The sequence below is a fragment of the Antedon bifida genome, chromosome 1, assembly GCF_963402885.1.
Source record: "Antedon bifida chromosome 1, ecAntBifi1.1, whole genome shotgun sequence".
In the NCBI taxonomy this organism is placed as follows: domain Eukaryota; kingdom Metazoa; phylum Echinodermata; class Crinoidea; order Comatulida; family Antedonidae; genus Antedon; species Antedon bifida.
The window spans coordinates 1,229,976-1,252,181 of record NC_136226.1 but is presented as its reverse complement, the minus strand read 5'-3'; the positions used below and the strand labels follow the sequence as shown (position 1 = coordinate 1,252,181).

General features: G+C 30.1%; 1 protein-coding gene across 8 annotated transcripts in view; it reads left to right on the top strand.

Moving 5' to 3' along the window:
- Positions 1–22,206, top strand: part of LOC144836905 (neuron navigator 2-like) — a 155,339-nt gene that overhangs the window by 12,245 nt on the left and 120,888 nt on the right. The window contains exon 1 of one of the 8 annotated variants that reach the window (XM_078691891.1): positions 4,942–5,048. The exons of 6 other annotated variants lie outside the window; for them this stretch is intronic. Coding sequence is in view for 1 of the 2 variants with exons in the window: in XM_078691850.1 (XP_078547976.1) it covers positions 14,479–14,529 (51 nt within the window). In the remaining variant the exon portion in view is untranslated. Of the gene's footprint in view, positions 1–4,941; positions 5,049–14,390; positions 14,530–22,206 lie in introns of those variants that run through there. One more of the 8 variants, XM_078691850.1, reaches the window with a different exon arrangement.

The following is a 22,206-nucleotide window of genomic DNA, read 5'->3' as shown; positions in this document are numbered from 1 at the left end:
GTTGTATTTTACCTTAAAACTAATAACAGTATTGCATTGTTTTATGTAAGTTGTGACAATTTTATATCCAATAATATTGGGAATATGCCAGTTTGGTATCAGAGAGAGTGAGAGATTGAGATGACGTGCAAATGCGTTCGTGTCCAGCATTACCTGCTTAACCTAATAACAGTAATGTATTGTATTATCTAAGTTGTAAAAAACTATTGTATCCGGCAATAGTTTTTGTCATTCACTTTTTAAAAAAAAATATTAGTTAATAAGTCTATGTAATATATAAAGTATTAGTAGAATTGTCACAGATTACTGTTATAATGGTCATTTTATGGTTTTTTAAAATGTCATTAAAAATCCAGATTTGATATTTTATTTATTTACTGTACTTCCTTTTGGCCTTGAGTAATATTTTATTTAAAAAAAACTCAACCAGACTGTGGTTTGCACCAGCTGAAATATAGTGACCTACTTTCACAAGTACCCCATTTCGTTCAAATTGTGTAAATATTTTAGTAAATTAAATAAAATTTGATAATTCATTGATGTAGCTAATTTATGAAATTCAGTATTTTGTGCAAAATGTTTGACCTTTTTTCAATTTGTAATCTTAAACAAAAGGGTGCTGGCTCCTTCATTTTCCGTTTTCAATATTCCGGTTCTGATCCTGTATCGTACTATGGTGGGACTCAGAATTGGTGAGTTAAGTCGAAGTACAGTATTCCAAGACTGGTAGACATTACATAGGTAGTATAGAGCCATGATCAAGTCCATTTCAAAGGACAGGGATACCAATATAAACTTTTAAGTACATTATTTATCTAATTATTCATAAATTTGGAACCTAATCTAATACTAGCGCCCTTGACACCAACATGTGAAAGATTAGCAATGATGATTCATATACATAAGTGGGAGGCAGAATTAAAGAAGATAATGATGATGATGTTTTGTATTGGTTTTGGTAGTGTGAGAAAGTTAGTCAACTGTTCCCACCTCTTCATCTTGGATCAATAATGAATCATGCGGCATCATAGTTAATGCGAAACATGTGTAATTTAGATTTATTGTAGGTTTGGCAAGGTGGATCTATAAACTATTTGATAACGCTGAGATATTAAAAGTTAGTTTCTGATTGTATTTCATGGTTAAATCTTTTTTTTTCTCTTTGTACTGGTGTCTGTCACTTTGATAATGTTTTTATTTTTATGAAGTAACACCTTACAAAATATACAAATTCTGTTTTACATGTCAAAATTAGGTGTTCTACACACAGTAATCTTTGTAATTCTTGTACTTTTATTTAACATAGAAAATGTTCCCATTTATACTCTTTCACAAGTGTTTTTTTTAATTACATAGTAATATTTTACAAAGTAAAATTCGCTAAGGAAGAATGGTCGAGATAGTTTAGCTGAGATAGAAAGCCTGATGTGAACAGTTTACACGTAGCTAGTCACTGCATTTTGCAAGTTTTATGGGAGCATTTCATGATGAAGCATCCTCGCTAGTAGATTTCACGACTCTCGATTCTTTGTTTAAAACTAACCAAGACAATTAAAGTGTGAATGACCGTAGGACTTGACCGGACTGAACTGCTAGGTAGTTTGACCAAAAAAGTAAAATGTGAATGAAGCTTTTAAATTAAAGTATGGTACTTAACATAAAAGCATGATTCATATATTGTACTGTACTTATGTAATTTGAGGATTTTAAGAATGTTTTTTACATCTTCAATCCGTGATGACTCATTAGCTTGAAGCAAGTGTATGCAGTAAAATTATGAAAGTTAAGTTAATTGAATGACAGGTTTAAGTTTGGCTCAATTATTTACAATATCTAATTGAGTTCAAATGCAATGTTTACAAGTCAATTGTTTATCTGTTGTTAAAAGTCTTTACACCGCAAAATACATGCCCAGTCTGTTGATCTTGGAGAGTGAGAGCGTGTCAGACAAGTTAACTTATGTACCGCAAGGTCAGTTTTTGTGTAGTAGGGTCAAGTGGATAGTAAATTTTAGTGCAAACTTAAGAGTTCATTTACCTTAATTACTAAATAAAAATTAAATTGAAATATAGCTATTATTGTAGATCAAGGTAAAATAATAATTTGTATATAGTTTTTGAGTTTTAAAAGAACATTTTTATTAAGATTTTATCCGTCTGTACAATTGGTTTAATAACCCAATCAAATGTAACGTTACACCTGCTATACAAAATGATATGCCCTTTACACAATATGAATACAGTACACAGTTGCATAGCGTAGGTGCAAAAGGCCCCTTGTTTCTTACAGGGCCCTCCAATGCTTGTTAATTGCATTGGGGCTGTTCATGCCCTGGGCCCCTCTTAGCTCTCGGCCTCTCTTAGCTCTGGGCATCTGAGCTCTGGGGCCCCTGGGTTAATCCAATGAGCGCTCATTGCCATATACGCCACTGACAGTACAGTAAAACCGTTATATATATCCTAAAGTAGGTTATTCACTTTCTGAATTACCATTAAAACTCTTTCAACATGCTAGATGCAAGTTGGGTGCAAGCAAACTTTCAAGGATAACAAAGATTAAAAGAAGATCAAACATCAACAACAAATATGTAGGAATTATGCCCTCTCTGTAGAAAGCATTGCAAAACATCCCAGAGGCTTAGATCTTGGGGTGTGCCGATGAATATTTGATCATCTATGGAGAATTTTAAAGCTATGGTCAAAACAAAATATTTTGATTAAATTGCAATCAGACATTTGGAGGATAGATATAAAGATAATCACCCTTTCCACTATGCAAGGTTTGTTTCACCAAGCTCTCATTTGGGAGCTTCAAAAGGCTGGAGAATGTTGGGATAGATTCAGGATTTTTTAAAGGTTGGCAAGGTTTCAACCTGACTACTTTTCACAGAGGTCTTTGACAACCCAGTGGCTTGAACAGAGATTGTTCCCTTTTCTTGCAAAACCACTTTATTTCTCGTGGCTACACTGAGCTCTATCATACATTGTTAATCAATAGATATCAAAAAGTGGTTCATTTTAGCTGTCAAAAGTAGGAATAGATCAGTGAAATCTTTGCTCAGCATCATCTTCATTTATTATCATTTTTTGCTAGTTTCAATTGCTTTGTCAACTTTTGTATACTTAATTTAGAATTAGTAGCAGTATTTTCAAATTGGATATTTATCTCAACAATGCTATTCTGTTCCTATGTTAATAACTTTTTAAGTTATGACCTTCAAATTTTACCATCAGATTCTAAATAGTTATTATAAGCCACAACTTAAGTTACTACCATCTGTAAAAACAATTATCAATTTGTTCGTTGGTTGATGACATATTAATGATTGCTGTCAAAACATTCTGTGTAAAGATAGAGCATAAAATTAGACATCTAGGATGTCAGTAATAGCAATATTATACTGTATGAATAATATTAAAAGTTCATTGTGTATGTTAATGGTGTTATTATTATAATTAATAGGAACATTATTTTCACATGTAGTAGTAGTAGTTTCCTTTTAATATACAAATAAAACATAGTAAGAAACAGTATCAGTACCAAAAGTTAAAAGACCCGTTTTTTATTTTAAAAATTGCAATAAAATATGATTGAATAGAAGAATACAATTTATTCACATTTATTTAGTCATCGTTTATAATTATAATTTCAGTATATAATTGATGGCAAGAATCCTGCATAAAGAAGTTTACAATTCTGTTTCTGCAGGACCCTTTTACATAAAAACATAAAAAAATAAAACAAAACATAAATTAAAAATTAAAGTGAGAAAGAAACGACATTTCCTATATCCATTTTAGTGTTGTTCATCAGCATAAAGTGATAAATAGTGTTTTTTAGGGCCTACTAAAGCCTACTATTATATACTTGCATAATCAGTATTCAGGGTCAACAAAATATATTTACTGCAGTAACTGCAGTATAATATTTTTGAAATGGCCCATTATAAAAACCAAATTCTGTATAACAGCATACATTTTAAGCATAAAATGAGCACATTTGTATCCAATTTACATTGTATATTTATAGTAGTAAGTCAGATATATTGCCTATCGCCTCATACATTATGCAGTTGAGTTAACAACGGATGATGTTAGTGACGTTTAAGTAGGAAATTCTCGGCCGTTGAACCCTATAATATGGGGTAACATTGTCATTTCTGGGATAAAACTGTTTCCTTTATATAGTGTACAGGTAGAATATAATTTGGATAAAACATTGTAACAACATTTCAAACTTTATGTTTATAAAAATAATAATAGTTAATACAAGATACAAACAACATTAATTCATCTGTTATCTCTTTTAACAATTTGTCCTATTAAAATTAGATTAGAAGATTTAAGCATTTCATCTTTTCACATTTTGTTCATGTTTGTTATTTCATGTTATTCTATTTCAGTGTTATCGCTGGTAAATACTCTCTCTTTCAGTAAAATGTTTAGGTCCATCCTAAATATTTTTAAACCGCCATGGTCCAATGGGCTACCGTTTCCAACATTTATTTTTACATAAATATTTTGATGTCCTTTCTTGTGTATAAACATGGTATTTGTGCAGGGAAATAAGCATGTGTTTGGAAATGTGTACGAGTAAGTGGAAAATGCCTTTGGATATAATATAAAGTTTCCTCAACGACATGAACACTAGCAACCCGATAGTGTAGATCAGATGAAGTTTGTTTTTTGTAAAGAAAGGCGCTTTGTAGCAATCTGTTGATTTATAAACATCCTGATGACATGATAGTTGTAATGGCTACTCGCCTTTTCTTAGAAACGGTTTCTCCTTTTGTTTTTGAAAATTTATTGTGTGATTCATCAATTCAGAGCCAATCTTGCAATAAAACTTATGTGGTAAGATAAGGTATTGCAACTCAGTTTCATTTACCATTTTACTTTTTGTATTTCCTTCATATTAGGTTTAGTTTACCATCCCTTTCCTTTTGCATGGATTAATGTGTGTGTAGTGTTAGCCTGAAATTTCTGAATTGGTTGAATTTGAAGGATTTTACTGAGCATACTTGAAGCATCTTATTGGACATCAAACAGGTTAGTGGCTTGCTATTATCTATGTTTATTAGAGTGATATGACGTAACAGTTTAGGGATCGAACTATGAAGTGAGAGGTATGGGTTAAAGTCTGTCTGTGCCATATTGACTATATTCTTAGGCAAGATTCTTTACTCTCATTGTTTGACCCTTTGGATGAGATGTAAAGCTGTTGGTCCTGTGTACATACAGGGCACATTATAGAAGGTACCCAATTCAAAAAGAGTGGATAGGAATCGTCTCCTGGTCTAGTGATCTGGTAGGCACTGCTAGCTGTCGTGTGATCTGTAAAGAGCATTATCCAAATTTCCTCAGTTTCCAGTTAAACATGTGCATGATTATATCATTATGTGCATATAATCATTTCCGCACGTCAAAAAATTAGGCCCTACTGTTTAGAGATTTTTACACCCATTTTGTATTATAAATCGTATTTTAATTATTTCAGCGATAACAGTTTTTCGTGTGCATTTTTCTTATTTTTACCACCCAATTTGAAGTAATCAGCTTTTAGTTGGAGCTAATAAGGGGTTCAAGGAGGTAAAAAAACAACATATTATAAACTTGATTTCATTAATTTTGGTTTGCACACACAGGTAGCTCTAAATGTCAAAATACGTCCAACATCCTTCAAAAGATGATTGTGTTTTAAATTGAAAGTTTTATTGATAGATTGTTTGAGGTTTTTAGTGCCAATAACACTGTTTATTCAGGTAAACTTAAAATAAAACAATTAGGTTTATTTTGTACCCTGGGATATTAAATGGCAATTGTTGGTATTTTATGCGCAGTTTGTGTATTACCTTGCACCCTTTATGATTCTTTAGTGTATTGAATTCATTTTTAATAGTTTAATAAAAATCAACATTTCACCATCACCGTATTAAACCATTTTATAGAACTTTGTTTTGAAGTTTTAATTACTTTTAACCTGCTGTATGAATGAAGTACATACTTAAGGACTGGCTTACTCATTAACCTAACTGGGTTAAAACCATCATCAATTTTATTTTTCATTTTAAAATATTTGTTTTAACTTCCTTATTTGTAAGTCTCATGTGGTTTGCACTTTCCTTTCTACACCTGTTCAAGCCTCCAAATATAACATTTATAACATATGTCATGCTAATAGTTTTATAAGCAGTTATTTCCTTTCAATACCATAAATAATAACAAATACAACAATTTAGAAAATATTTTTGTCAGGTGTTTGTTAATGTGGGTTTAGTACAGAACTTCTTAAAAAATGTTTTATAATTTTATAGAAAACAAAATGGAAAATCTGTCATGTGGAGCTACAGCACTGAAAATCGAGTGCATTATGATAGAATTTTTTAAAATATGGACACCATTAGTTGATAAAAAAGATAAGAGAGTGATGCGTTTGTAAGATGCTCGATCAAATTCTAATCTACAAGTAAAACTGTTGGTGCCTTTTTAAAGCGGTTAATCCGGTAATTTCATGAGTTACACCATTCCAACCTTTTTACCTTGGCAATGAAGCGCTGTATGGGCTTCTTCGCTCACACAATTTATTAATACGCTGTCCAGTTTCATAATCTTTTCAATTTTGTATGTTGTAATATTTAATGGATTAAACTCTCCTATTGGATGATAAATTGTATTACTACTGTGGAGTAGCTTAGTGGTATAGAGGTATGGACGCAAGGCTAGTGATGTGGAGGTCGAGTCTTAGGGCAGATCCTAGAATGCTTGGGACGCTTGCTCTCTCCTTTGAAAACTAAAGTAAAATTATGAATTAATTTTTGATATCTATTTTTGCAAAACTGTTAATAGTATGTTAGTGCTTCTTCTTCAATGGAGTCCTACCCGGAACTCAATATGTTTCAAGTAAATATTATGTCACAAGATGGGAAAATATCTCACCAATTACTCTTCTTTTGGTAGAAAATTTCAAAACATAAAGTGACGTTTATTAGAAAAAAGAAAGTTTGTCGGTAAGCTGCCCTCTTGTGTCTCATAAAAACATAAGTTATGGTAGATGAATAATCTATATTCCAAAAACCACAAAGTATAACGATTGTTTATAAACACAAAATGTGTGAGAATTGTGGAAAAGAAACTTATTTAAATTAATGAATTTAGTATGTGTAATAAAAAGAATGATTGTGCTTGTGGTAACATTCTTAGTATTGTGATTGTGACTTAAAGACATAAAGTCTATACATTGTCCTATTATGAACATTATAAAGGAGATTTATTACAGTGTGCTTGACATAGGAAACGCACTGTGGTAGACAATCCTCAATGGTGTTTTAAAACATTTTGAAAAGGGATAATAAAACCCTGAATTTTGTTCTATTTTGTAGTCAACCTGGTACATTAAATGCTATGTTTTTGAAATTGTGTATTTATGTTTGTATTCATAGACCTATACTTTATAATAATCAAGGTTCTGTTAGCAGCTTCCCGGTTTATTCTTGTTTTTGTTGTTATTGACATTAATTACTTCTTATTACCTTATTGGTTTTTAAGGGTCTTTACTTATTTTGAGTTCTCTTTTCCAAAACATTTTGATGACATATTTTTACATATCCTTAGTTTTGTGGAATAAATTGATTTTGATTGATTGATTATCATTTCAGTGTTATGATCGGAATATTTTGTCTTCCAGAGAACAATTTTTTTGCAAGCGCACCTCCTCAACGTACTGTAATTGATGTTAACAGTATAGCAAGCCATATATTTTTTAAACTAGTATGCTGCCCTCTATAGTTACAACTGTATGAAACTTTAAAAATACAGTAGTAACACTGATATGATTTATAAGTCACTAATACTTTGTTACAGCAAACAGAAAAAAAGATCAACATATGGGTTTTTTTTAATACAGCATATACTTTCAGACATCGCAAATTAAAATATTTAGAGCTACAATTAAATGTCCCTGAAAACTAAAATGCAACCAACCGGAGATTTAAGATGTCCATGATATACAGTAAATGAATTAGTAATGTTCACAGAACATTCATTTTGTTACCATGACATCAGGATTAATGATTGTATAGCAACAGGGCAGTTGGTAAAACTAATGGTCAGACAGGTGGACAAGCTAATGGTCTTTTATTAATATGAAGGTCAGGTACAGATTTGGTAGCAATTTGTTAAAGAGTTGCCATGGTGATCATTGTCAATAATTTTAATATTTGTACAGTTAAGCTGAACCTTGAGAGGCTTGATAAGTGTCATTTGTTATGTACTCATATATTTGTTTATTTGGTATTCATTCTGAATGTAGGGGAATGCGCTGTTAGCTCATTGTACTAAAACTCTGTCTACACTATCAAACTAGTTTGACAAAAAAAAGTGTTATATGCCCAAATATGGTAGTGATATGACACCATCATGTCCATATGTGGGCACGTCCCATTTTTTTGTAACATAAAGTTTGATAGTGAAGACAGAACTTTTATGTGATAGATTGTGGGAATGGGCTGTTCCACACCGCCTTATCCTCTAGTATTTTTCAACCAGGTACTCTTTACAGAGTGGACTGGAAGTTGTTCTTATCGGTTCTTTCTGTATGATAGTCAGGTTTTCTACCCAATTTACTATATTCTAATATTAAACATGGATGAATATTATATATAAACATTATTGTAATTTGTATGTTTCTCAATAAGGATATGTTCCCATTAGCAATGGCTTCTGTTTCCATATAATGTTTTGAGCATTTACGTTTTAAATGTATTTATTTTTTCTAAAGTAGAGGAAGCACTTATGTTGACTTTATATGATAGATTTTAAAAATGAAAGGTTTGTCATGGCTAGTAGGTCACTGACATCGTCTGTGGTTTTTGATCCTTGACCAAAAATTGTTATTATGGTTTTGAAATAAAAAGATATTGGATAAAAGTAATGCAATAACAAACAAATCACTGAAATAGGTTTTGAAAACCAGCACTCAAGGTAAATAGACCAAACTTGATTGGATAAGGGTGATGGTAAATAAAACTGATATTAGCCAAGGACATACTTCATGAAAAATGTGTATCTAGATTATAGAATGAAGTTCTATAGCACATTTTATAGTCCACAAAAGCAAGAATAAATTCATATTTTCTGTTACTGAGATATGCAAGCAACTTTACTTGAGGTGTTTTTTTTCATGGCTATCCGTTACAGGAAATGGCAAGGTGAAGGGAGCTATATCAACATCTTGCTCCCTTTAATCTGGTGTTTCATTTCTGGTTTAAAAAAAAAAAATCGTATACTGCCCTCTATGTTTTTATTGATAGATGATGGCCTATGTGTTATCATATTTATATAAAAAAAACACCAAAACAAAATAGAATTTTTAAAATGTATCACTGTTTTCACTGTATTATTATTATATTTAACTTCTTTATTTCTAACCTATTTTAAATTTTATAATTCTGCCAGCGTCTATGACGGACAGAAATTAATATGCATCAAATACAAAAAATAACTAACCAGTCATTTAAATGCAACTCGGGTTTCAAATTAATATTGTTCTACATAATATACAATTTATGTAATATGCAGCATAATTTTAATATTATATCATATTTAAATATGTAACCTATTTTAAATGTGTTAGATTGCCAGCGTCTATGACAGAGCATATCAAGCATACATTTCAGAAATTAATCAATAATTCCGTAGGCCAATTAGTTGTCAGCCTAAGAATAAACATAATTATTCCATTATCCATGAGTCATTACTTTAGCTCACGCTTATTTCCCAAGTACAGTCTTATTATGTATTTTAGCATCATGCACATTTGTCAATTTTAATATATTGAAAAAATGACTTTATGTCACCTGGTTGTTGTTAGAACCAAATAGGCTACAGTCCAAAATAAAAATTACATTTTTAATTTATTTTAATTATAAAATGTTCATACTGAAGTAATTCAATTTTCAACACACTTAATCTTATCAATTCACTATGTAGAAAATGCAGCTACATAAATTGAATATATAACACGGCTGCTGTTATAGAATTTTCTAAATATATTTTATGATAAATACATTAGGTTAAAATGAGAGGATGTAAAACGCTGTCAGTTTGTTAAATTTATTTGCCTGAAGTGAATATAAGATGATTACTTTTCACATGATATATAGCATGGTTGTTCACAGTGTTATATGTATCTGTTTTTTTAAATTTACGGATATTTGATGTAGGAAAATATGTTTATTGGCAATTAAATATCAGCTTTAAATTATCATCAATCATTTGAATGCCACTGGACAGTTTTACAAAATTAAATTAATGTCATTGTAATGTTATAAAATAACATTTGATTTTAAACTACTGTTGAAATTGAAATAATAGTAAGCAAAACATTAATTTCACCCTCAGAAAGTTATTTTATCGACACAGACTGTTCAGGGTTGGCTCCAGAATTTAGAAGAAAAACAGGAACATGGTCCCAATACACAATGTACACATCGTTTATAAAAATAAATATCATTTTTAGGTAAATCATTACTTTTATTGAAGTCTCTGCCATGACGTAGAAGTAAGGTTTTACCTTTTTACCTATTAATTTTCGTTTCATAGAAATCTGATGAATCTTTTTTACAAATGTGCACATTAAGAAGACAATCAGGAACAAAGTCACACAATATTTTCCATTTGTCCATTGGTGATAATAAATAATGATGAAGTAAATATTGTGTTGTGATCCCAAGTTAAATTATAATTTTCCATAGTTCCTTCCCCCACCCCAATTCCTAGATAATTTAATTACTCCTACTATCTTTAAGATTGTTATCATTCTTGAGATGGATTGATATTATGTCATCTCCAGATCTTGATACCACTTGATGTACCTATTTCATATCTAAATTGCATCTTAGTAGCCACCTGGTAGAACAAGAATGCTGTAATCTATAATAGAAGAAAGTAAATTAGGTTAAGTTCTTGCTAAGACTCCCCTTTACGTTGCTGTAACAGTTGTCATTTTACATGTAATCCAAATGCTTAATGATTTAAGTTGATACTTAAACCTTGCAGTAGTCTTTACTTTGTTTTTGATTCCAAGTAAAGTGAAGTTGATTTCTGGTCCACATGGAGAGGGCTGTAGCCACCAGTACGGTTGGTAAGGTATCAACCTGACCACTTTTTCACAGAAGCCTTTGACAACCCTGTGGGTTGCACAGGGGATTGTTCCCTTTTCTTGCAGCAACCGCACCACTTTATTTCTTGTGGCTGCTGCATCACTGATACTGGACTCATGTATGCTTTCGTGGTGCAGAAGAGTTCCCTTCTTTAAATGCAAAAAATAAAATAAAATATCCCTATATATGCTTTCAACAGTTTGAAAAACAAGGCAGCAGAAGACCTAGAGAGCATTAAGAAACATCACAACACATAGTTTTGATTTCTTGCCTATCCTTTAGTAAAAGATTGCTTGTGAGGTGGTATCTGTTTTACTAATACAATACGTTAGTTCCACCTCTTTAAGAAGTGCATTCCCCCATGCTCATGCCAGCCTTTAAATTGTACTTTTTTTCGTTTTGGTTTTAAGAGTGTTTCAGGATTTATCATGATTATAAATTAGAAAAGAAGATAAATATAGTATTGGATGACTTATTTGATAAATTGATTACTTGTATAATTGGTTCTGCTTGAATACTATATTGTTAGATAATAAATTACATTAAAATAGATATAAATTGTATAGATAATAATATTTATATCAACTAACTCCCAGTTCATTTCAGCTTTATGCCCCATGTTTGAACCAATGAGCTACTCGATGTTTGAACCATGGAGCTACTCCGTGTTTGAACTATCCGGTCTGTTCATCCATGCCAGGTGTAATATACCAAAGGTACCTTAGTGTTGCGTGAGATAAAACACTAAAGCAATTTTACAGTATTTGAATAGAAATAGATTCATGTTGCAGAGCAGCTGCCATGGACTACAGGCTGTGTGTACAATGAAAACAACGCGTTGAAAACTACCTCAATTTAAAGTGCAAATTTTACAAGTTCACATCCTATAGCTGTTTATGTTTGTGTGCCAATGTTAGTTGAATAGAGAATGTAGGAGGAGAGAAAAACTTCAACAAAAATGCACAATTTGAAGATTATCTCAACAATAGAGGAGCACATGCCATTACAATTATTTTGAAGTACACTGGACCTACGGTTTATAGTCCTTATGCGAGAAGACGCGCTTTAAGTACGGTAAACGGCGCCCCTGCCTGAACCGCTCGACCAATTGAACTTTGCAGCAGACTTTCTGTCCTAAAGTGTTTAATGTATCATTTCTGATTTGTCATGACATATTTATTTTATGTAAACTGATGTAAAACAATTATTTAAAAATTCAGTATTCTCCAAAAAAATAGAATTTAATTAATAATCTATTTAAGTTTACATGTAGGCGTTGTTGCATATATCACTAAAGTGGGCTATAAAAATAAGGATGCTAGAAAGAATGCTAAGTATAGGATGTGCAAATTAAAATTCTAGGCTACTTGCTATAGTTATATTGGTGTGTTACTAGTAGCTAGCTCTTTAATTTCTACTGTCCACTCACCATCATGTCTATGCCAATTATCTCACATAAATTCCTTAGCATAGAAGTGGATTTAGTATGGTACTCCTGGGATGCAGCAGTATAATCAATATTATATTAATATTTGTTATTACCCAATAGACATTATTATAGAAACAAAAATTAATTTATAATAATGGTTATTTTGTTGAGGTTGATTAGACTAAAAATATATTAACAATAGGACACCCCCTCTACCACCACCCACCCAGCCATAATTATCTTTAAAAAAAACACTAAAAAAGCTAAATATTCTGGATCTGCAGCCGTGTAAATATTTTACATACAAAATTATAATTGCGTATTTTATTTTTCTTAAAAAAAATAAATTAAATTTATAAGGCATACAGTATTAGATGATAAAATATCATAATATGTACTTGATGTTGTGTTTTGGATGAAATACCAACGCTCAGATGTGTAGGTAAATGAGAAAAGTTACTGTAGTTTCTAATTGACGAGAGGCTTTAGTTGGAGCGATAGTTTATATAAGGAGCACTTAATTTATAGACAAAGCTGGTATTTAAGCACGCACTAATAAAGTCGGCTTTGAACAGTACAACAAATGCACACATGTGTGTCCCATTTAATTGTAGATCAAAATTTATTTGGATTGAACAATTCATTGATAGATTTATTATTAGAAACTAATTTTTTGTGACCCAAGTTGACCTGTCGTGAGTTCGGACAATTGTATGGAAATTTGTGACCTAAATTAGATAACAAAAAATACATACATTTTAAAAGATTGTAGATTATTCCAATTGACACTAAAATAATTATATGTTTCATTCCATTTATTGATTACTAAAACATCAATAGAACATTAAATAACGTAATGTAACAAAAAATAGTGCTGGAAATAATTGTTTTAGGATTTAAACAAATGCTGTTTGACGAGTTACTTTGCTGTGTTAGATATGTACGAAATTAACAAAATATAAGTTGATTTTGAAGAGTTAAAATAATAAAATGAATGTAATTGTCAATATTCAGTGTTTTTCCATAATAATAAATGTAAGAATGCAGAATTTTTTTATCCAAAAAGTCACAAGGAGAAACGATGTATGCGTTCTGTAGTAATATAAACAAATGCATGGAGTTAATATAGATATAGCATTATTGACATATATTTCATGTTTAGTTACAAAATATGATTTTTACGTAATTATATATTAGCAGATGTTGGTCATTTGCATAATTCATAACCTTCATATCATGTAATTTCAATCCTACTTTATGTTAGTTTCCATGGTAGTCATGACAACTGAGAAGTGCTCTTTTTATTTCTCAACCAATCTTTAATCACCTAATTATTTGCAATAATGATTAGAATGATGTGCACATGTTGCCATGGTAGCAGATAAATTAACCCTCTTTTCAAAGACCGTTTCATTATTCATGAATATATTCCAAGCAATACAATGCTGTTTCATTGAGTAAAATTATTGAAAATATTGTGGAATGAATCATTTTTACCAAGGGATAACAAATCATAATTCTTTACATTTTTAATTCCAATTAATTTATTATTTTATTTATTTAATTGTAAAATAATTAAATTATTTATAGTTGTCCCTGGATAATTAAGTATATACTTAGTGTCATTGTATTAGAAGGTTGTAATATTGATTTACGCTTGGATAGTCACAGTTGTCTAATACATGTATTACTACTCACCCCTTTTGATGAATGGTTGTGCCCAAAGGCCCTGGTAGAAGTAAATCACTATAGAATCTATGTACTGTAGTATGTACATAGACGAGCTGTCAGAATTAAAAGGATGGCAGCTATTTGAAGGGTTGTTTTTGTTGCTGGATGGCAGGGAGATTAATACAGGGATTTTAAATACGTAACAAATTCTAAAACAATTATGGCTGTGATGTTATGGAAATGGGAAAAGAATAACCAGAAAATAAAGAAGGTAAGATCCATGGGATAGCATCGTCTGCTATTTATTGACTGGATATTCCTCTTGAGTGCTTTTGTTATTTGTATTGATTGAATTCTGGAAGGTTTTTTCATGTTGATGTTTGTATCTCACTATGATGCTAGAATGACTTTTATTTATAAAACATATTTTGATATTTAATATTCATGTTCTTTTTATCATTTAAATAATTTGTTATGTGTAATTTGTATACTCTTTTCAATAAGCATTTATATAATATATTGTATTAAAAAAAAATTAAAATTTTTTAGATATTCACATTAGTGTAAAATACTTATGCCATATATGACGGAGTATAATCCCACGGCATCAGGATATTTAGGGTGGGATTATACATGAGGAGCATGGGATTATATTTGGGGTCATATACATTATTTGTTAGGCCTTGTGTCTAGAAGAAGAAGAAGCTAATTAAATAAATGATAAAAATGTTATATTTTTTTTATTAGGTAAATATTTATTCAGGTATTAAAACAATACAATTAAAATCTATTACAATAACCTTTTATTTAAAAAGAATCCTTTTTTTAACAATGGCAATTTTCCCAATGACTCAGTAACATTATTGTGATGTCATTTTGAATGTTGTAGTAATAATGCACGTAGAGGTTGACAGCTAAATTGGGTACTAGACACGTCATTCATTTTGTATAACTCTTCAAAATAATTAAATACGAAAGACAGTCCACGTTAGAAAGTAAAACTAGGTTTGTCTCATTTGCGGTAAACAGTCCTCATTCTTATTATAAACTTTTTAATTATGTTAATAATAATAATGTCTAGTTTGATTTGATATGCGTAGGATGATAATCTTAGCAGACTGATAAACCCTCTTGGCATTTAATCAATCGGGCAACCTTTTTTTAATCCCTCTTTTTGTTTATCCATCTTAAGTTATCTATTATCCTTCAAACATCTTCATCAGAATTTATAGTTTTCAAACAATAAAATAAAAATAACAAATTCTGTCTTTTTATTGAGTTATAGTAAAAAATGTTTATAGTAAAAAATGTTTTTTGATTTTTTACTATCAAGATTAGGATCTTTGATAGTTTCCTTTTCTTACAAATTCATTTATTCAATTTTTGCAAAAAAAATTAGTTCCCAGAAAACAAGTGCCAAGAAATGAGGTAACTCATGATTCCTTTTCTTGAACATTGATTAACCTCTGAAAAAAAATTGGGTTCTCAGAAAAAAGACAACTCATGAAAGTTTATGGCAGAAGTTCAACAAGACATTTCTTAATTGTCTACTTATGACTAAAATATATGTTTCACATTTCTTCTTTGAGTTTGGCGTGTATCATGTGGATTTTCTGAAAAATGAGGAATTTATAGTAACATTCACTGTCCCTTTCTTTAGGCATACTACCCTCAACAACAGTAGATATTACATAACATAATAAAGTACATATTTTCTTGTCAACAAGTACAGGAAAAGGAGGAAACAAGAAGTTGAAAACTAATAGGTCATCTTTCTTTCTTTAAATCTCCCTCTAATTTCTGAAGAACAAAGATTTTGTGTAGTGGCTAGGTTATAGGCCTACTCAAATCTTCATCTCTAAAGCTCTGTCTACACTATCAGACTAGTTTGACAAACAAATGTGATGTGCCCATATATAGACATATGATGTCATATCACTACCATATTTGGGCATATCACTATCATATTTGGGCATATCACACTTTTTTTGTCAAGCTAGTTTGATATTGTAGACAGATCTTTAATGTATATTTGCTACATTTGCTATATTTTTTCCATTTTGGATCCCGCAATATTACTTATTCATTCATCAATAAAGATCACTTGCGTGACAATGGAATTAGAAGATAAATACAATCAGTTAACTCAATTCAGAATGAATTAAATTAAGATAAAATGATTGTTCAACTTAAAATAATATTATTAAAACTAATAAACTTGGCTTTGATTTTGAAAGTCCTTGATATGTACACAAGAAAAAGACCATTTGAGTAATTTTGCGGACATATCAGTTGATATAGAGATGACATAAAATGAACTTATGTCACGGTATGAATACACATGACAGTAAATAAGTAATGTAATGTGTTGACTGTAAATTAAGTTTGAAGAGGTTAACATAATGTTTGCGTACTCAAGATTTAGACTGTGATAATGATTTATAAATAGAGTGTATATCAAATCAAATTAACTTATTATTATAATAAGTTCATTTTTATTAATATTTTATTTATTGAACAACTGTTTCTAAAGAATAAAGATGATTGATATTTTCCTTGAATATTTTTTTTTACAACAAACTATTTATATTAATATATTGTTCTTACCAATCATTCCTTTTGCTCTTCTATGACATCTGGCATTAAACATTTTAATCTAAATTTTAATCATTATTGTTTGTAGGTTTTGATATGTTTTTATATATCTGTAATAATTAATTATCAATCCAAAGGCAAATTACTGAATAAAGGGAATTTTGTGGGTATGAGTGGCTGGGTCTCAATGGAGATAAGCAAAAAGCTAAATCGAAACGATAAAGTAAAACGATAAAGTAAATCAGCAGAGTTTTCGGGCAACACTAATTAATTACAACATTTAATTAATTATAATATTTTTAATAATTTTTACATAGTAAATTACAAGCATTAAGCTTTTTCCAATGAAAAATGAATAAGAAGTTTGACTTTTACTTGTTATGTAAATTGTGTTTGAAAACTACGGCCAACCCTTAAAAAGGGGATACTCCTATTAAGAAGACACCTCCTATTAAAAGGACATCCTTGTAAGGACACTTTATTGGGTCCCAAAGGTATCCTCTTGATAGAGTGAGATTCTACTGCACATTTAAGAAAATATTGAGATTATAATGATTTAGAAAACAATTTTTTTTATCACATTTTCTAACCATGACTCTACTGCTTCTCATTGTCCAAACAATATTTCAGACAAAAAAAAATATTTTGTAAGATCATTATTAATAAGAATTAATATACGACTGTTGTGACTAACAACATTTTGTACTATCTTAGTGATGTACTAAAATAAACACTGGTGCATTACCTTAGCCATCTGTCTGGTGTATGTACATTGTGCGTTGATGATCTCGTTTACTTAAAGAATCAATCGTGAAGTATGAATCACTCTGTTGATGTTAACTCATATGGCGGGGATTTAGATGTGGTGGAATTTTGAAAAAGAATAATTTAATTAAATGAGTTAGAAGATTTGTCTTAGTCAACAAATGTTGGCACGAGAATAACCTTTTATTTGAAAAGGGACTAGAGTGTGGGGAGGGGGTGGGAGGCGTGGTCATTGACAAAAAAATGGCAAGATTACCCAAAATACAACATGCTCACTTCAAACTTTTAAGAGTGGTCACTTAGATAACGGTTATTCAACTAAAAGTTGCACAGCGATAACTTTAAAATGGCATCTCAACATTCCCAATTATTTGAGAACGCTATTTAACCAGATATTTTAAATTTTTCTTATTTGGAGGGTAATTTATTCACATTATTATTATTTGATAATTTTTCTAACCAGAAAATTTGAAATTTAATTTGGTAGATCTTTTAGTTAGAAATTTCATTATGATTATTAATCTAGCATTGATTTAATTCCTGGACAGTTCATATACTGCTGGTTGTTACTTCATACATTTAATTCTGTCCTTGATTTGTTATGGTAGCATCAAGATATTAAATATTGTTTACATAGCACTATTTCATAACCACTATTCTCAAGTACTTTGTTGATGTTTTCATATCCTTGTCATCATGTTACCTTGGGTCGTTGAAACAAACAATATTTGATTAATGTCCACATTATTCTTAAAAAGCTTAAAAAAATAAAAATGTGAAAGTACTTCATTTTAATTATTAAGAATATCCACAATATACAGTAGCTACAAAGAATGATGATGTTATTACAACATTGTACAACATGCACTAAACAGTGCACAAAACAAAAAAGAATTCACACTAAATATTGAAAAAAAACAACATAAATTTTAATGTTACATTTTTTTAAAAATTGTCCCTTTGCGAAAAAACCCTTATCCGATATTTTCATTGAACGGAAACATTTCTCAGTTTTTCCGTTCCTTGTCACATTACAGATAATTTATGATTTTGATATTCCTTCAGGAATATCGTCAAGGATTATCTGAGGGTACACAGAGGATATTCTTCCCCTCAAATTTTGCCCCAGGGGTTTGAGCTGAGTCATACAGAGAGCAGATGGAGAGGATGAAAGTGGGTCTTTGTTTTTGTATTTTATTGCTTGTAAATCAAGAATAAATGCTGTTTGTATTAAGCAGAATATTTAAATTTATGTATGTATTTATTTTGAAAAAAAAAAAATCCTTTAGTAAGAGCCAAATGAAAAATGCTAAATATTATGCCACTGTACATCCACTCTTTCCTTGAAAGAAGCAGTCTTCTTTGGAAAGAATCAGTCTCCTTTCTCTGGAAAGAAGTGAGAAAATAGTTAAGGTTCTACCCTACAACAAAGGTTGCTCACTCTCCCTAAAATAATTATGTGATCATGTTTTTTAAAGTAAGCTACCTAACTCAACTATGTAATATCTTATATCATGTTTTTGAGTAAGCTACCTAACTCACCTATGTAATATCTTATACTCTAGAGATGTACTGCACTGTTCAATGATTATCATTGTTTGACAGATTGTCATGTGATGATTTATTTCACACAAATAAATAGGTATTATGGGATTCACAGACAATTACGGATACATGGCGTAATGTGTAAAATGATTCACTGCTGGATTTAAGTAAATTATACTTTATAATACTGTTAACGTATATTTGATTTATTTGTGAATTAGAATAAACTTAATTTGTAAAAATGTTGAGTTTGAAAAATGAATTGTTTATATTAATGAGTATTTGCATATTTCATTTAATTAGAACAATGTTTCTTTTTTATAATTTTCAAAAAATTATAAGCAAAATATGCAGCTCTATTTTTTTAGAAGAGGACAACTTTTAAATCTTCATGTCTATTTCATGCCTAGCTTACTTGGATAAACCGACAATAGCCCATGCTCTTCAGAGGAAGGGTTTTGATATGAAATGTATATGTTCCTAGAGCATCCCTCTACCACAATGAACAGTATAATTTTATTAAAATTGTGTACACTAACATTTCATATGTATGAATATAGCATAAAGAAAACTAAACTTTGTGGAAAACCAGAATATTAGTTATAGTCAAGTGGTGTCCTTTTTTTAAAAATGTAAATGTATATTAAAAATAATAATGTATTTCCATTTTAAAGCTATATTGGTTTTTTTTCGTGGAACGAATGTCTTATTGAGTGTATGGTTGTTTTTATATTAAAAAAGAAAAACTAATTTAATATATTCAGATCATGGAGATAAAAACATGGGATTGATTATTCAAAATTTAAGTATCGAAAACTTTAAGTAATTACATAGCAAGACTGATGTGAGTAATGCATGTTGTTGAGAGTTGATGACAATGATTGAGAGGCTAATAATAGAAGATCGAAGAACCATTGGACCTTAATGCCTGTGGATGAATTCACTCTGAACTCAATTGTCAGAGTGAGTGTTGATGATGCTTCTGGACACGTTGATAAATGCATCACAATTCATTCATCTATTGTGTGCTAGTACTATGTAATTATGCATTCTATTTGACAATATTCATAAATTCATAAACAGGTTTTACAGTAGTATATTTATATGCTGATTTTATATTTCTGTCTGCAATTCCAAACAGTAGACCATGGTTATATAAAGTTGAATTGAAGTGGCTATATTTATTAATATTAAAAAAAACCTAAAATAATAATTTAAAGTGAATTCTGCAATTTCAAGCAGTAGACCTGGGCCTCCATGGTTATATAAAGTTGAATTGAAGTGACTATGTATTGTAAGTATAAAACCCTAAAATAATCATTTGAAGTAAGTCTGCAATTTCAAGCAGTAGACTTGGGCCTTCATGGTTAAATAAAGTTGAATTGAATTGACTATTTAAGTATAAAACCATAAAATAATAATTTGAAGTGAATTCTGCAAATTCAAGCAGTAGATCTGGGCATAAATTTGAACTGAAATAACAATTTGTTAAAGAATAAAATTTTTACAATTTGATATTTTCTAGCTAATATATCTGCTTACACATTGCTATTACATGGTATTAAATCATTCATCTTAATTCTAATATCATTTTCCTACTGTGATGTTTTTCTAAACATAATGAATCTCGTAAGTTGATACTCACGATTCATCAAAATTGATGGATAATAAGTACAGAGAAATATGCAAAGAACTCGCTAGCATAGTAAGAGGTTCCATACAAAACTAGAATAGGCAATCTAAATATTCTGTTAATTACTATAATTTTGAAAGATTAGATTGGCGACATGCCACATTATATCATGTATTTCTTTTAAATAAGAATTGTGTTGCTGTACTCCTCTACGTGAATGAATTTATTTGAAAAATTCCAGTAATTTAAAAAACTGTTTTATATTGCTTTAGAATGTATAGGCAAATGTAACAGTTGAACGGTATATAGGCCTATGTTAAATTTCACAGAAGATGAAAGATATACTTTTAATTTATAGTAGTTTTTAAATGAGTATTTTTCCATTTTATTACCTATGTCAACCATGTGCTGAAAGGGAGTACAACCGGTAAATAACAAAAAGTACAATACTTAACTATTCCCAATATAAGTAGTGCTAGTAAACATGAATTTGTGCACTAGATATCTATACCAGAAGTGAGTGGTCCATTATTTATAAAGACTGGTTTAGGGACCACTGTCTAATTATAATCAATTAAAATAAAAACAGATATAAATATAATGATAATATAAAACATTGAACACATTTAGACAACTCGTTATGATTCTATTTATAGAATTAAAACTTATTATTGAACCCTCAAATATATGTACCTTAACAATTATATAAATAGCTAGTTTTGATTATAATTATATAATTACAATATACAGCTGCTATTATATATATACATTATAATTAAATTATATCCCTAGGGACAGTACATATATTAGACGTAACACTTTAACATCTTTGTATCATAGTGGACAGTTAGTTTTACAACTGAGAGATACAACAAAAACTGATTTGTCATGTGTAGCCTTGTGATGACATTAAACAGAATATTGAAGTTTTCCTCTGTTTATCGGCCCACTCGCCAATTATCTCCAACATGACACGCTTTTCACAATGTCAAAATATCACGATGTGTTAAAATCAATGTTTTTATATTGTTGATTTTTTTTTATGTTACGTCTACGAGACACATTCTAAAAATGTCAAACTCATAAAAAACTTTCAAAGATTAATTTGCACTTAATCCAGAAATTGTTAGAAACCGTGAGGCTATAGGTTGCCATGTTATTAAAGATTATAGATACTACTTCAGGATGTCTATTAAAACATTTTTTCCAAAATTGTTGAGATATTAAATAATTAATAATAAAAAAATACATTTAATTACTATTTATAAGTGTACAGTAACAGCATTGCTAGCAGGAAAGTCATACGAAATATTACCCCACTTGACAGAAAAACATACAGTACATAATAAGCATAACAACAATCCGACATGAAAATTACATGTGATAAAACATAGCAAATTAACGTAAATT